The following is a 15,908-nucleotide window of genomic DNA, read 5'->3' as shown; positions in this document are numbered from 1 at the left end:
AAATGGACAGACGACATTTTGGGTCGGGACCATTTTTCAGACTGATGTTTGACCCCAGGTGAGGTGCCAGATGACTGGAAGAAGAAGATGTGATGTCCAACGGGGACTGGAATCCTGTTTCTTTCTGCATCAGGGAGTGGGGGAGCTAGACAGTCCATTGAAAATTAATTATTACAGGTGTCAGGGGTTATGGGGAGAAGGCAGGAGAATGGGGTTAGGTGGAAAATATTGATCAGCCATGATTAAATAGCGGAGTAGACTTGATGGGCCGAAGGGCCTAATTTTGCTCCTATCACGTATGAACTGAAAGTTCAAAACCAAGTTGAGTAATTTTACTAGATAAATAGTGTGCGATAGGATTGCTCTCTCAGCCATTATGGGCCGAATGCCCTTCTCTACATCGTAAGGTCACATGGAAATATAATCTTAATGGTTGCAGAGGGGAGGCAGGTAAACAGTTAGGGTATTGGCTAATGAGGACATGATCTGACAGAACTGTGGGATAGGCTCTAGGGATTGTGGCTACCCACTGCGCTTTTGTAGTTTGCACTGAAGATAAGCACCAAAGGAATGTTGAATAAGAGATGCTAAGCAATTCCGCATCATGTTGCAGGAGGGAGAAACCCTGAGGAGGTACATATCCCGCCCACTACCATCTTCCCTTGGCACCTGTTCTGCAGCCCCATCCTGCCTCCAGAACTGAGCTTGGGCGAAGGTACCAGCTGCCAAAGCTGGTGGTTACTTACACCTCCTGACCAGCCTCGCCCACGGGACCTGCACCGCTTAACAACAGTCGTGTCAGAGGCCTCAGCAAATCACAGAGCGATGACACAAGGCATCACCGGTGCTTCCAGGCTGCACAGATGGCGATGAATTTAATGATCACGCATCGCACATCCTGCAGACTCTCTGGAGCTGTGAAGGATGAGAAGTGATCTCATTGAAACAGAAAATGTTTTCTGAGGGCTTGACATGGTGGGAGCTGAAAGCTGGCTCCCACGACTCGAGCTCGTTTCATCGCAGTAATAACGGCCTTGTCTGCCTGGGATCCACCTTCCCTCAAACCCTGCCATTCCCCCCTGTGAGCATACCTTGATTATTGTTACTGTCCAGCTCAGCGGGGGTGGGGGGGGGGGGGGGGTCATGAGGAGGGACGAGGGGAGGTCCAATTAATTGTATTCCTCTGCAAAAAGAAATTTCTCCTCATCTCAGCGCTGAGGTTTCTGTCTGAATTGTTTGTGGGTGGTATCGGTCCAAATGATAGGAGTGGCTAGGGGATTTAAGCACCGATTCTAGCATCGTGAGGCAGGGATCTCAGTTGGGTTATACCCCACCAAATAACTTCTTGGTGGGCAGAAGAGGGCTGTTTAACCAGAGCGAAAACATGTATAGGAAACTCCGAGAATCTGGCACTCTCAGGATTTTGGTGGTGCCTGGCCGATGGAGCTCCAGTGAGTTTTAAGGGATTTAAGAAGGAACTGCAGATGCTGGAAAATGGAAGGTAGACAAAAGTGCTGAAGAAACTCAGCGGGTGCAGCAGCATCTATGGAGCGAAGGAAATAGGCAACATTTTGGGCCGAAACCCTTCTTCAGACTGATGTAGGGGGGTGGGGGGGGGGAGGGATGGGGGAGAAGAAAGGAAAAAGGAAGAGAAGGAGCCCGAGAGCTGAGGGAGAGCTGAGAAGGGGAGGAGACAGTGCAGGGAAAGGGATTTAAAGGGAATTAACAAATGGGACCATTGTGGGTTTCAAAGGGAATGTGAGAATGTGGCCCTAATGGGATTAAAGGGAGTGTGGTAATGGGCTCTCATGCGATTAAAGGTGTGGGAATGGGCCCGCATGAGGTTAAAGGGAGTGTGGGGATGGGGCCCCCATGAGCTTAAAGGGAGCAAGTTTTGTGAGCAGGCTTTTAGGCTGTTTTATTATTTAAAACCAAAGGCCCAACAGAGAGTAAATGTCCAAGCAGAATGGAGCAGAAATAAGATATAGGAGCAGAATTAGGCCATTTGGCCCATCGAGTCTGCTATTCTCCTCACAACACCCATACAAATCAAGAACCTACCAATCTCCGCTATAAAGATACTCAAATTACTTGGCTTCCACAGCTGTCTGTGGCAATGAATTCCATAGATTCATCACCATCAGGCAAAATAAATTCCTCCTCATTTCCATTCTAAAGGTACGTTCTCTATTCTGAGGCTGTGCCCTCTGGTCCCAGACTCTCCCACTACTGGAAACATCCTGTCCACATTCACTCTATCTAGGGCTTTCATTACTCATTTTAATGAGATCCCCCCCCCCCCACCATCATCCTTCTGAACCCCAGTCGGTACAGACCCAGAGCCATCAGATGCTCATCATACATTAACCTAAACATCCCTGGGATAATGCTCATAAACCTCTTCTGGACCCTCTCCAATGTCAGCACATCCTTCCTCAGATATGGGGCCCAAAATTGCTCACAATATTCCAAATGTGGCCAGACCAGTATCTTATAAAGCATCTGCATTACATTCTTGCTTTTATATTCTATTCCTCTTGAAATGAATGCTAACATTGTACTTGCCTTCAATACTGCCGACTAGAGCTGCAAATCCCACACCAGCACTCCCATGTCCCTTTGCACCTCCGATTTCTGAATCCTTTCGCCATTTAGAAAATAGTCTACGCCTTTATTCCTACAACCATAGTGCATGGCAGTACATTTGGCTGCGCTTTGCTACTTCATTACCCACTTTCTCAGTCTGTCCAAGTCCTTCTGCAGACTGCATGCTTCCTCAACATTACCTGCCACTCCACGTATCTTCGTATCATCCGCAAACTTGGCAACAGAGCGGTCAATTCCATCATCCAAATCATGAACATATAATGTGAATAGTAGCGGACCCAACGTTGATCCCAGCGGAAAACCACTAGCCAACCAGAAGAGACCCCCTTTATTTTCACTCTTTGCCTTCTGCCAGTCAGCCAATCTCTGCTGAGGCTTTTCCCATCCTTGCCTCCAACACCATGGGCTCCTACCTTGTTTAGCAGCCTCACGTTCAGGACCTTATCAAAGGTCATCTGAAAATTCAAGTAAACATCCACTGACTCAACTTCATCTGGCTTTTTCTTCCTCAAAGAATTCAAACAGATTTATCAGGCAAGATTTCCCCTTAACTAAAACCATGCAGACTTCAGCCTATTTTGTCATGTACTTCCAAGTACCCCGAAACTTCATCCAATAATGGACTCTAAAATCTTCCCAACCAATAGGTCACACTAATCGGCCTATAAATTTTTTTTTTACCTTGCTTCCTTCTTAGATAGTGGAGTTACATTAGCGATTTTCAGGTATTGTGGAACCATTCCAGATTCTAGTGATTTTTCGAAAAATCACCACTAATCAAGCCTCCACAATCTCAACAGCTACCTCCTTCAGAAATCTAGGGCGTATCCATCTGATCCAGGCGACATCCAACTTCATACATTCAGCTACTCACGCACCTTCTAAAGGTGTGTGATCTCACAAAACAAAGATATCAATAAAGAATGGATCAACGCCAGGCATGACCTCATCTCTGAACACTGTGGAGTGAGCATCTGTAGGCTGTCAGCAAGACCATACAACATAGAATGCTTCAGAACAGGCCATTCAGCCCACGATGTCCATGCTGAACATGCTGCTCAGTTAAATTAATCTCCTCCATATCCCTCCATTCCCTGCATATCCATGTGTCTGTCTAAAAGCCTCATGGACGCCACTATTGGATCTACCTCCACCACCAACACTTGGCAGCATATTTTAGGCACCCACCACTCTCTGTAACAAAACGGGGTATTAACCATATAATAACCATATAACAATTACAGCACGGAAACAGGCCATCTCGGCCCTACAAGTCCGTGCCAAACATTTATTTTCCCTTAGTCCCACCTGCCTGCACTCATACCATAACCATACAACTTGATTGTGTATTGATTGTGGATGATCAGCCATGATCACATTGAATGGCTCGAAGGGCCAAATGGCCTACTCCTGCACCTATTGTCTATGCATCTATGTAACAACTGAACCTCCTGCACTGTTCCCTGAAGCAGAATCTGGTGCACACTGCCCTCTTCTCACTGCCACCATCGGACAGGAGATACAGAAGCCTGAAGTCTCACAGCACCAGGTTCAGGATCATCTACTTTCCTACAACTATCAGTTTCTTGAACTGACTTACACGACCCTAATCCAACCTCGGCAACTGAACGCTTCGAAATACTGGCATCTGAAAAAGGGTCCTGACCCAAAACATCGCCTATCCATATCCTCCAGAGATGCTGCCTGCCCCACTGAGCAACTCCAGCACTCTGCGTCGTCTTTTGTAAATCAGCATCTACATTTTCTTGTTTCTACATTTCACCGCCAAGTTACTCCGTCACTTTGTGTTTTGCACAAGACTCCAGCGTCTGCAGTGCCTATGTCCTTGACCACTGCAGACCACCTCATGCACTACCATGGACTTGTTTTCTCATTGTGTTTTGCACTAATATCTAATTTTTTATCAACATATTTATTTCTGCAGTCTTTCTCTTTTCACTGTCTTGCAGAATGTATGTGTGATTTATGCATAATTTATGTTTTCGTGCGCAGTCTGAGTCTAGATGCCGGTGCTGCTGCTGGAAGCAAGATTTTCAATGTGTCTGTACCTCACTGCACTGACAAGACAATAATCTCAACTTGACTTGACTTGAGATGTGATGGAAGCAGGTACTCTCATAACAGTGGTGCAGCTGGTAGAGCTGCTGCCTCACAGCACCACAGGCCCAGATTCAATCCTGACCTCAGTGCTATCTGTGTGGAGTTTTAACGTTTTCCCGGTGACTGGGTGGGTTTGCTCTGGGTGCTCCGGTTTTCTCCCAAATCCCACAGATGTGTGGGCTTTTAGTTTAATTGGCCTCTAAATTGCCTCTAATAATAATAATAATAAATTTTATTTTTATAGCGCTTTTCTAAGACTCAAAGTCGCTTTACAATAGTAACAGACAATAGCAAACGGAGAAGCGGCGAACAAACAGCGCCAGCGTCCTCTCCGTGCAGGACATAAAGAAAGAATACAGACATAACAATAATAGACATTTAATCGGAATAACATAAAATCGGAATATAACAAATAATAAAGACATCACAGAGACACAAATTAAAAACAGAATTCAATCCAGAAACAGAAAATCAAAAACACAGTGTGAAGAGAGAGCAGCGGCAACCAATTCGTGCCAGCGTCCACTCTCCCTTCACGGCAGCCATCTTGGACACAGACCTACAAGACTACAGTTAGACAAAAAAAATCATCCCCCCACAGTGGATAGCACTGTGGAGGAAGGCACAATGTCCAGTCCCCACCCCATGTGTGTAGGGAGTAATTGAGAAAGTGATTTGATTGGTTTGACTGATATTGATGATAGGCGTGGACTCATTAGCCGAAGGGCCTGTTTCTACACTGTATATCCTTCAATCGATCAAACAAACATTTAAGATGCATATGGCCAAACACATAATCCCAAGACGTTAAAGACTACCGACCAAGCGCTGGTAAGTGAAATTCATATGGATGGGTATGTGATAGTGGATATGGACGTGCTATGCTGAAGGGCCTGATCAAAGATCCTATAGTATAGGATCTTTGGGCCTGATCCTCTGGTGTCTTGCTCTATGGTTCTATTTCCAGCGTCTGCAGACTTTTGAAACACCTTCAACAATGGGTTTCCGTACTTCCTGTCTGCTGGTGTGTGTCGGACACTCAGTTCATTCCCGGCTTCATCTCTCCCTCCTTTCATGAATGACAATTACTTTCCACCTTCCCAACCCGCAGGAGCCATTAGAACATGGAAATGTACAGCACAGGAACAGGCCCTTCAGCCCACAATGTCTGTGCCAAACATGAAGCCAAGTTAAACTAATCTCCTCTGCCTGAACATGATCCATATCCCTTCCAAATTCCATAAATCTGAATCTTTGAAGCTAGCTCTTCAAAAGTCAAGGACATAGGCTATCAGGTCCAGAGGAGTATTGGATGTTAGTCCCGTTAGTTTCTCGATTTCTTTAAAAAAATAATTCCTAAGATGTGGGGGGCACTGTAGCGACCAGCCTTTAAAGCTTGTCTCATTTGTCTTTGAGAGGTGAGCCTTTGAGTCCCTCAACCTCATGAGGTACTGGGCCCTTGATTCCTTGTATACCCACCCTGAGCACAGTGGGAAAGTCGTTGTTTAAAGTCACCCCAATGTAATTCCTCTGCTTTGAAAAGACAACATTTCCTTCCGCTTTCTTTGTCGAAACTGACTTCAGCTTTTAGTTTGTCTATGAACATCCTGATAATGTACTGTCACTACATTCCTTCTTTGTTGATTTCTTCACCATCCTCCAGGTTAAACCCTCAAACTAGTATTACGGTTATCAATTTAATGATCATTTTTGATTATTATAAATTATTAATGTGTATTGTGTTTACGAGCCTGTAATGTTGCAGCAAGTAAGAATTGCATTGTTCTATTTTGGGACATATTACAATAAAATACTGCACTCTCGTAGCACATATGTCAATTAACCACTCTTCACTTGGCTCTCCCCATGCCCAGACTGACGATTCAAATCAGCAATGGTGAAGACTTCCTTTAATCAAAGTACCAGTAACCTCTTCCCTGGCCACAACTCCTGTGGGGTCCTTATTGCTTGAGGAGGGAAACCCAACTCTGTCCTCAAGGGCGAGTAGGAACAGGCTACGAATACAGGTCTCAACAGTGACCCCAAAACATGTGAATGAATGACAGAATTAAAAAACGTAATCAGCCTAGCTTGTACGTGGGTCGGTGGTAAACTGGCTGCCGGTCCTCCAACCTCAGCCTCGGAAGTGAGTGTGACTACAAATGCAAAACCAGCACTTCCTCAGTGTGAAGGGGGTAGTGCTTCATCACTACAACCACAGCACTGTCTGGTTGTCTGTGCCAGTGGAAAACTAACAGTGATTGGAACTGAAGGAAGCAAGAGAAGAAATTTAACCGAAACACCTTAAATTAATGAAGTTGGCGTTTTGCCAGGTTATCAAGAAGAATACAATACAATTCAATTTATTGTCATTTGGACCCCGTGAGGTCCAAACGAAATGCCGTTTCTGCAGCCATACATTACAACAAATAGACCCAAGACACAACATATTTTACATAAACATCCATCACATTGCTGTGATGGAAGGCCAAAAAAACTTTTCTCTCCACTGCACTCTCCCCCCCATGTCAGAGTCAAAGTCAAAGCCCCCGGCGGGCGATGGCGAATTGTCCCGTGGCCATTAAACCACGCCGGGTAATGCAAGCTCGCGCACCGGGTCTTGGTGTTAGAGCCCCCGGCGTGCGCTCGCAGCCCGCCGCCATTCCAAGCCGCGCGGGGCGGTGCTGTAAGGCCCCGCTCCAGGTGCTCTTCAACCCCGCAACTCGGGCGGGAGAAGTCGCCGCTGCGGAAGCCCCGAAAAGCGGTCTCCCTCCAGGGACCAGCGGGCTCCCGGTGCCGTCCGCCAAACCCGCAGTTGCAGCCACCGAATCTCCGGGGGTCGGGTCGCAGCAGCGTCCACCACAGCTCCACCCGCTCTGGACTCGGCCAGCTCCGCGACGGTGAGGTGAGTTCGGCACTGGAGTCCCCGGTTTTCCTGTTGGAGGCCGCTCCTCGTTGCAGCCCCAACGACAACGGAGACCCGACAAAGAAAAGGTCGGGTCTCCCGTGCAGGGAGAGATTTAAAAGTTTCCCCCTCCCCCCCACACCACCCCCACCCCCCCACACACATACCCCAACAAAGCTTGCCTAACCCATGTACTGTTGACACACAATTGGCTGTTCTCCTAGAGTTCTCCTTACACAGCATGCCTACCTGAGCTGGTGGCATTTGCCTGCCTTTCTTCAATAACCCCCTAAACCGTTCCTATCTAAATGCCTCAGCTTAAGAATAAGGAGTTTGCCATTTAGAATGGAGATGAAGAAAAACGTTTTCACCCAGAGTTGTGAATCTGTGGAATTCTCTGCCTCAGAAGGCAGTGGAGGCCAATTTTCCAGATGCTTTCAAGAGAGAGTTAGATAGAGCTCTTAAAGATAGCGGAGTCAAGGGATATGGGGAGAAGGCAGGAACGGGGTACTGATTGTGGATGATCACAGTGAATGGCGGTGTTGGCTCAAGGGCCGAATGGCATACTCCTGCACCTATTGTCTAATGTCTATTGACTTTTAAATGATGTAATTGTGCTCATCTCTATTTTTGGAACCTCATTTCATATACTTACAATGCTCTGTGTGAAAACATTGTCCTTCATGTCCCTTTTAATCTTTCACCTCTCACCTTTTGCAAAAGGATACCATAACTATTGGTGGTTTCCACATTGTCAATGTGTACAAGCCACCAAGTGCCAACTGGGATCTGCAAGTCCTACCCACCCTTCCCCACCCTGCCATCTATGTGGGAGACGTTAACAGCCACCACCCTGACTGGGGTTACCCAGCAGCGGATCATGATGGGGAGGCACTTTCAGACTGGGCATCCAGAAATGACCTTGCTCTCATACACGACCCAAAACAAAGAGGAACATTCCACTCTGCCAGGTGGAACAAGGACTACTCTCCTGACCTGTGCTGGGTCAGCTCTTTGAATGGAACCCATTACCCTGCACAGACCCTCATCCTGGAAGATTTCCCACACAGTCAACACCGCCCCTCACTCATACACATCGGCCTACACCTCCCAGTCATAAACAGTCCAAGAAAGATGCGCTGGAATTTCCGCAAAGCCAACTGGAAGAAATACAGTGAAACTCTAGACCAGAGTGTTGTTACCATCCCACTCCACACCATCACTGTAGATGAAGCATACAACCGTTTCTGCAGCGCCATCTATAAAGCTGCCCACAAAACAATTCCAAGAGGCTACCGTCCCCTCTACGTCCCATGCCTGGATGGAGAAAGCGCTGCCCTCCTACAAACCTACAAAACATCAGGGGACCCTGAGATAGCAGAACATCTCATTGAATCACTATCTTCAGCTCGGCAAAGGAAATGGGAGGAGACAGTAACAGAGCTAAACTTCACCCACTCTAGCAGAAAATGCTGGAGCCTCATCCGCCGCCTAGGAGCTGCACAGAAACCCCCTACCCAAAGCCGACCTTCTGTCACACCCAACCAGGTTGCATCCCACCTACTGAATATTGCAAAAGCACCCCAAGACAAGTCCACCAGAAGAGCTGTCGCAACAGAGCTAAGGACGCTTCAACGAACACCTGGAAAGGAAAGAAACCCTGAGCCCTTCGAGGTGGCTGAACTGGAGAAGGTCCTGCAGGGCCTGAAATGTGGAAAGGCAGCAGGTTATGATAACATCTCTCCAGAGTTCATGAAACACCTGGGCCCCCGAGCTCTAACCTGGCTGACCCAACTCTACACTAGGGCCATACAGACTAACTCCATCCCAAAGATATGGCGGACAGCAAAAGTCATTGCTATACCAAAACCTGGCAAAGACAAAAAACTACCAGCAAGCTACCGCCCAATCTCTCTACTCTGCGTCCCACTCAAAATCTTAGAACGCCTTATACTACAACGTATATCTCCAGGAGTAGAAGAGATTCTCAGTGTGGATCAGGCAGGTTTCCGCAAGGACCGCAGCACAGGAGAACAAGTTCTGGCCCTAACCACCTGCATTGAAAACGGCTTCGAGAACAAACTGAAGACCGGGGCAGTGTTCCTTGATCTCACCGCAGCCTATGACACTGTGTGGCACAAAGGCCTCCACCTAAAACTCACCAAAGCACTCCCTGCCTGGGCATCAGAAACCATCAAATCTCTGCTCTCCAACCGCAGGTTCAGAGTTCACCTTGGACAGAACAAGAGTGCATGGAGAATACAGAAGAATGGGCTCCCGCAAGGGTCAGTTTTAGCCCCAACCTTGTTCAACCTTTACACAAATGACCTACCCACCACCAAATCCCGCAAATTCATCTATGCAGATGACATCTGTTTGGCCTTCCAAGCACCAGATTTTGGTACATTGGAACAGGTGCTCAATGAAGACCTTGCTAAACTGGACGAGTACTGCAAAACCTGGCGCCTAAAACCAAGCCCAGCAAAAACGGTCTCTAGTGTGTTCCACCTCCATAATGCAGAAGCCACAAGAGAACCAAACATCTATCTGAGCAGGACCAAACTGAAGTATGCCCCCACTCCAACCTACCTCGGAGTGACCCTTGACAGGACCCTATCCTTCAAGGAACATCTTAAAAGAACAGCAGCTAAGGTGAAGTCCAGAAACAATCTCCTCAGTAAGCTTGCTGGCTCAAAGTGGGGGGCAGCAGCCCCCACACTGCGCATTTCAGCACTAGCCCTTGCATTTTCTTCAGCCGAATATTGTGCCCCTGTTTGGTCCAGGTCATCCCACACACACCATGTGGATACCCAATTGAACTCAACAATGAGGATCATCACAGGAACAATCCGCTCAACACCACTCCCCTGGCTCCCTGTCCTATCCAACATAGCCCCTCCACACATCCGGCGAGTAGTCCTCACTCAAAGGATGCTCCAAAAGACCAAAAACTCCCCTCACCTGCCAATTCACATGGACATCTTCAACCCACCCACTGCTCGACTTCCATCTAGACGACCAATTTGGAAGAACCCACCACCAGCTGATTTCACCATCCAATCAGCTTGGAAAAGGGAATGGGAGTCCAAGGACGTCCCAAATAAACATCTGGTGTCAGACCCCACCCTACCGGTCCCTGGCACCAATCTCCCAAGGAAGCAGTGGACGACGCTGAATAGATTCAGGACTGGACATGGCCCCTGCTTGGCCAGCCTTCACAAATGGGGCAGCAGTCCAACCCCATGGTGTGCTTGTGGAGAGCAGCAAACAATGCAACACATCATTGAAGCATGCCCTCAACAAAGACTCAAAGGAGGACTTGTCACCCTTCATACAGCAGATCAAGAGGCAACTGCTTGGCTAAAGGACTTTGCATTCGCTAAATAAATAAAACCTCTCACCTTTAACCTATGCCCTCTAATTCTGGGCTCCCCTACCCTGGGAAAAGACTGTAACCATTCACCTTATCTCCGCCCCTTATGTTTCTCCCTTGCTGACACTGCGCAGGATGAACAGCACAGGAACAGACCCTTTGGCCCATACAGTCCGCACCGGATACGATGTCAAGTTCAACTAATCTTCTCTGCCTGCACATTGTCCATATCCCTTCATTTCCTGCATATGCAAATGCTTATCTAAAAGCCTTTAAAATGCAATTTTTGTATCTGCTTCCACCTCTATCCCAGGCAGAACGTTCCAGGCACCCACCATCCTTTGTTGTAAAAATACTTACCCCACACATCTCCTTTAAACTTTGTCCCTCTGCCCTCTTGTCTTTGACATTTCCACTCATTGGGGGTTTTTTTCCCTTTTTGGAAAGGTTTGACTTCTAGGCAAGTCCCTCACCAGGAGGAAGACTTTACACAGGCAAAGAATCTTAATCTGACCGTATCTGCCCCTTACCTACTGCATTATGGTCTCACCCTGTCAGAGATATTTCCTTTGTTCTACTCATCCCCCCCACCTTCTTTACGTAAAACTAATGTATTTTCTCTCTTTCCCAGCTCTGATGAAGGGTGCCAGAACTAAAACGTTAAGTAATTCTCTCTCCATAGATACTCCCTGACTGATGTGTCCTTTATTGCAAATGTTCAGCATTGTCACATGTACAATAATTTGTGTGCCATTCAATCAAATCAGATTACGCCACATATGAATACAACTAAGCTAAACGTATGTACCATAGATAGAGTGAAGAGAAAAACACCGAAGTCCATGAAATATAGATTCTGGAAATAGTGCTAGATTTACAAGTGGTACAGGGATTTAAAAGAGTAGGGTGATTGCATTGGATGAGTCGATCCTCTTCTGCGAAAGAGTGTAAAGAGTCCAGCAATCTAGGAGGGGGAAACAGTCCCAACCTCTACAGTCCTCATGTGAGGAAATCTCAACAAAATGTGCTTTTTCTCCCTGCCAGAGATGTACTGAGGGGTTGACTTCAACTTGCCCTCGCAGATGGGAGTTCCCCATTTCCACTCTTCAAGGGTTTTACATGAACCACTGGGTAAAGGCAGTTAAATTGAAACCTACTTGGAAGCAAGAGACAGACCATACTGTGAGCCTTACTGTGGGAGGTGCAGTACTGAGAGAGGGCTATGCTGTGGGAGAAGTGGTGGAGGGAATCTGTGGGAGGGGTGGAGAGGGAGCGCCGCGTTGTGGGAGGGGAAGTGAGGAAGCACCACCCCTTCCAACAGTGTGGCTCTCCCTCACCGCCCCTCCCACAGCGCGGCGCTCCCTCCTCATCCTTCCCACAGTGTGGCGATCCTCCACTCCTGCACTAACGACTGACTGACTGATTGACTAATGCCATTTTGCTGAGAAATTACATTGGTGGCCTTTATTGAAAATACCAAATGGGCAATGCTTGGGTGCTGCGTTCCAGAGCGAAACGCGTCTTAAATGGGAGAATTCACCCGGGGGGGGGGGGGGGTGCATTATGAGGAATGCAATCTTTGATGAAGAGCTCGCAGTATCTTCGTGTGCATGCTGTTCTCCCTACGCCCACACGTTGCTCACAACCGCACTATTTTCCAAGCGTGACTTGACACAGTGGCCTTCGCTTCTCTTTGTGTCTGCGCTCCGCTGCGCCGAAGTACATTGCGGACGGTTCGGGCGAGGCACCGAGGGCGCGGTGCCCGGCACTATGTGCTTTGTGCCTTTTCGAGGGCGGTGGAAGAAAGCTCGCCCGGTATCCTTCCGCCGCACTCTTTCCTCTCGTTACGCATGTGCGCGCCCACAACGAAGTAGGGACTGTGGAAAAATAAGTGCGCTAGCCTCATCACCGACGGCGCTGGGTTGGTGAGGCGCAAGCGCCCGGCAGACCCGGCCCGGCACTACACTCTGTCGTCCGCCATTTTGGCAGCTGCTCGGCGGCGGGTGCGAGGCTGGTGTGTCCTGAGCACGGCGCTCGTTCATCTGTGTCTCTTTCTCTCTTCACACCATCTTCCTCCCACGAATAAAGCAGCGTAGAACATCCGTTACCTTTATTTTTTTAGCATCTTGAAAAAAAAATAAAACTCGGCCAGCCCCCTTCCCGGCAGATAGAGAGAAAGCCCTCCCCCCCCCCGTCGAGCGCCTGAGCTTCCCCCCCCGCCGGAGAAGATGGATGACCGCGAGGATCTGGTCTACCAAGCCAAGCTGGCCGAGCAGGCTGAGCGCTATGACGGTGAGTGGATAGTGGGGAGGGGGTGATGTTTCGGGGCGGGGGTGCCGTGGTATCTCGCAACCCGGCGGGGTTTAGCCCGCTCCCCGCCCACGGCTACCGGCTCCATACAACTGCACAAAATGGCGGCCGGCGGCGGCTCGGAGCCCGCGCTCCCTCCACACCCCTTCCCCGTTCTTCCTTCTCCCCCCCCAGCCCTGCTCCCCACCTTCCCCATGCCATGGGCACGGATACATCGTGGGGTGGGAGGCTGATCCCTAATCCGCACCCTCTCTCCACCCTCCTTCCCCACTCCGCACCGACCCCTCCCTTTCTCGGCATGGCGCGGTGCCTCCGCCGCAGGCTCCCCTCCTCTTTACTTTTCCCTGCATTTTCTTTCCTTCCTCGCCGTTTCCTCTTTAACTTAAATGCATTTTCTCAGGGATATTTTTGCCAGCACCACCATCAAACCGGTTCGACATGATCTCTCATTCCCTGCCCAGAATGGCGTTGAATGATTTCCTGCATTCATGGAGGGGTCAATGAAAGGGGGCAGGATCGCTCTCCCCTCCCCCCGTGTCGTACTTATTTTAAAGGATTTTAATGACATTTGTCCCCATTCAGACCCTCCAAGAAAGCTGATTACTAATTGTTTAAATGTATTTTAAATAGAATTTTAAAAAAAGACTCCTTTTAATATATTATGGCTTTAAATAATTACACAATAGGAAATTTTTTCTCTGCCGTGGCGGAAGTTGCATGTCACCCTTGGCGCACACATGCCGAGGAATAAGGCCAAGCAGTTTTTTAAAAAGTCGAACAGCATGCTGTTTTTACATATTCTTTTCCACCCATTTGGCTTGTCCTATTGAATTGATTAAAAAAAAAATCCAGTTAATGTTTTTTGGGATAATTGTTTTTCTATTTTTAAGTGTTATAGTCTGAGTTCTGTAATCATAGTCATGGCAATATGTAGCTTTGGAGTTGAGTAGTGATGAAATCTAAAATAAAAAAATAAAAAATACATCTTGCTTAACCAAACAGCTCATCTGTTGAATTGTTAATTGTGGCAAACAGTTTTAAAATCAGCCCCTTCCGCTATACCATCAAATCAAGTATTGTTAATGTTTAGCAATGTCATGCCTCTGTGACAGTAAATTCATTTCTATACTAATGCCCAATTACATTTTGAAGGGTGGGAAGCTATTCATGTTTTGCAGGTATAAGGAGATTAATGACATTACACCTGTATTCAGATTTCACCCTGTTTCATGTATTATCCCAAAACTATTAGGAGCTTTTATTTTAACAGGGTTGTGCCTTGTGTAAGTCAAAAGTGAGACACTTGGTGCATTTTAGTTTTACATTCAGAAAGCTAACAGGCTGGGTGAGATCTTGCAGTTTTGATTCAAGGTTGTTGAGTTCTGATGAAGTCAAGTATTTAGGCCATTAAAAGGGTTTGTGGAAATCTTGCACCTATCACTTAATTCAGCCATGATCATTGAATGATTTTTTTTTTGCCAATTCTACACTTAAGTGCAATTGTACAGTGATTTTTGCTAGTGCTGCCATTATTCCGGTGTGTGGGTGGCATAAGCAGAGAGCATAATGTATCTATCTAATCACTGGCTCCCAGGCAGCATGTGATACAATGATTTGGCTACAGAATTGGTTTGAGATTCTTTGTGGATGAAGATACCCGAATGGTTGCTCCATGCCATCATAGGCGTATGATGCTAACCAGGCTAATAATATTGCAGTCTTACAGACATGATTGAACATTGTAGCTTAAAAAAAATCTTCATTTACATATGATTTAATTGAGGACTGTGAAGAGAAGGAATAGTATCTTTTTTCAGAAACACTCATTTGTATGTTAAAAGTACCTAACTTGGTGGTTTTATGGCATTCCATCTGCAAAGATCACATGCTGATTCCAACTGCTCAGAAACTGATAAAGCTGTTAACAATATTTATTTAATTTGAACAACGGCATAAAATGATGGGCAGGTGAGACGAGAATAATTGTGAACATTCATATTTGCAACAAATAAAGTTTCATTTGTAAACAAGTCTCCCATGTGTTATTTTTAAATTAATATCTGCATTACGTAGAGGCATTTATCTTAAATAGTTTAATATTGGAAAATAATGGCTCATTTTCATGGAACTGGATAATTTGGGGAAAGAGGATGAATTCTTTGATCTGATTAACTGATATTAGTTGTCCCAGCAGCCAATTTTGATTCAACCACCTGCAGTTTAATTGTAGCGGAATTTCTTGTCTCCTAAACTGGTTCAAAGTTCAGAATTTTAGTTTGCGTGGACTCTAATCTTTCTGGTATTATCGTGCACTGAGATATAGTGGAAAAATGTTTTTGTGCTATCCAGGAAATTCTAACCATAAACCAGTGCAATCCTACAATAGATAAGTACAACAGTGCACTGAGAAAATTATGAATATAGTGTCATGGCCGCAGAGAAAGTACAAATGAAGTTGCAAAGGGCTGCAGCAAGGTAGATTGAAACATTGGGAATACGTCCCCCAATTGTGTTCCATTCATGAGTCTGATAACAGTGGAGGAAGAAGCTGTTTTTGAATCTGGTGGTACAAACTAACCAGGATTAGTATCT

General features: G+C 46.8%; 1 protein-coding gene across 2 annotated transcripts in view; it reads left to right on the top strand.

The window, feature by feature from the left end:
• The first annotated feature begins 12,924 nt into the window (after window positions 1-12,924).
• ywhae (tyrosine 3-monooxygenase/tryptophan 5-monooxygenase activation protein epsilon) overlaps window positions 12,925-15,908 on the top strand; it is a 47,819-nt gene continuing 44,835 nt past the window's right edge. Inside the window, exon 1 of one of the 2 annotated variants that reach the window (XM_033045877.1) lies at window positions 12,925-13,298. In XM_033045877.1, coding sequence (XP_032901768.1) covers window positions 13,235-13,298 — 64 coding nt within the window. In that variant the 5' untranslated portion in view covers window positions 12,925-13,234. The remainder of the gene's footprint in view (window positions 13,299-15,908) is intronic. The other variant, XM_033045878.1, reaches the window with a different exon arrangement.

The sequence above is a fragment of the Amblyraja radiata genome, chromosome 28 (assembly GCF_010909765.2).
Source record: "Amblyraja radiata isolate CabotCenter1 chromosome 28, sAmbRad1.1.pri, whole genome shotgun sequence".
In the NCBI taxonomy this organism is placed as follows: Eukaryota; Metazoa; Chordata; class Chondrichthyes; order Rajiformes; family Rajidae; genus Amblyraja; species Amblyraja radiata.
Note: the sequence above shows the minus strand (reverse complement) of the source record. Positions and strands in the feature narration are given on the sequence as shown.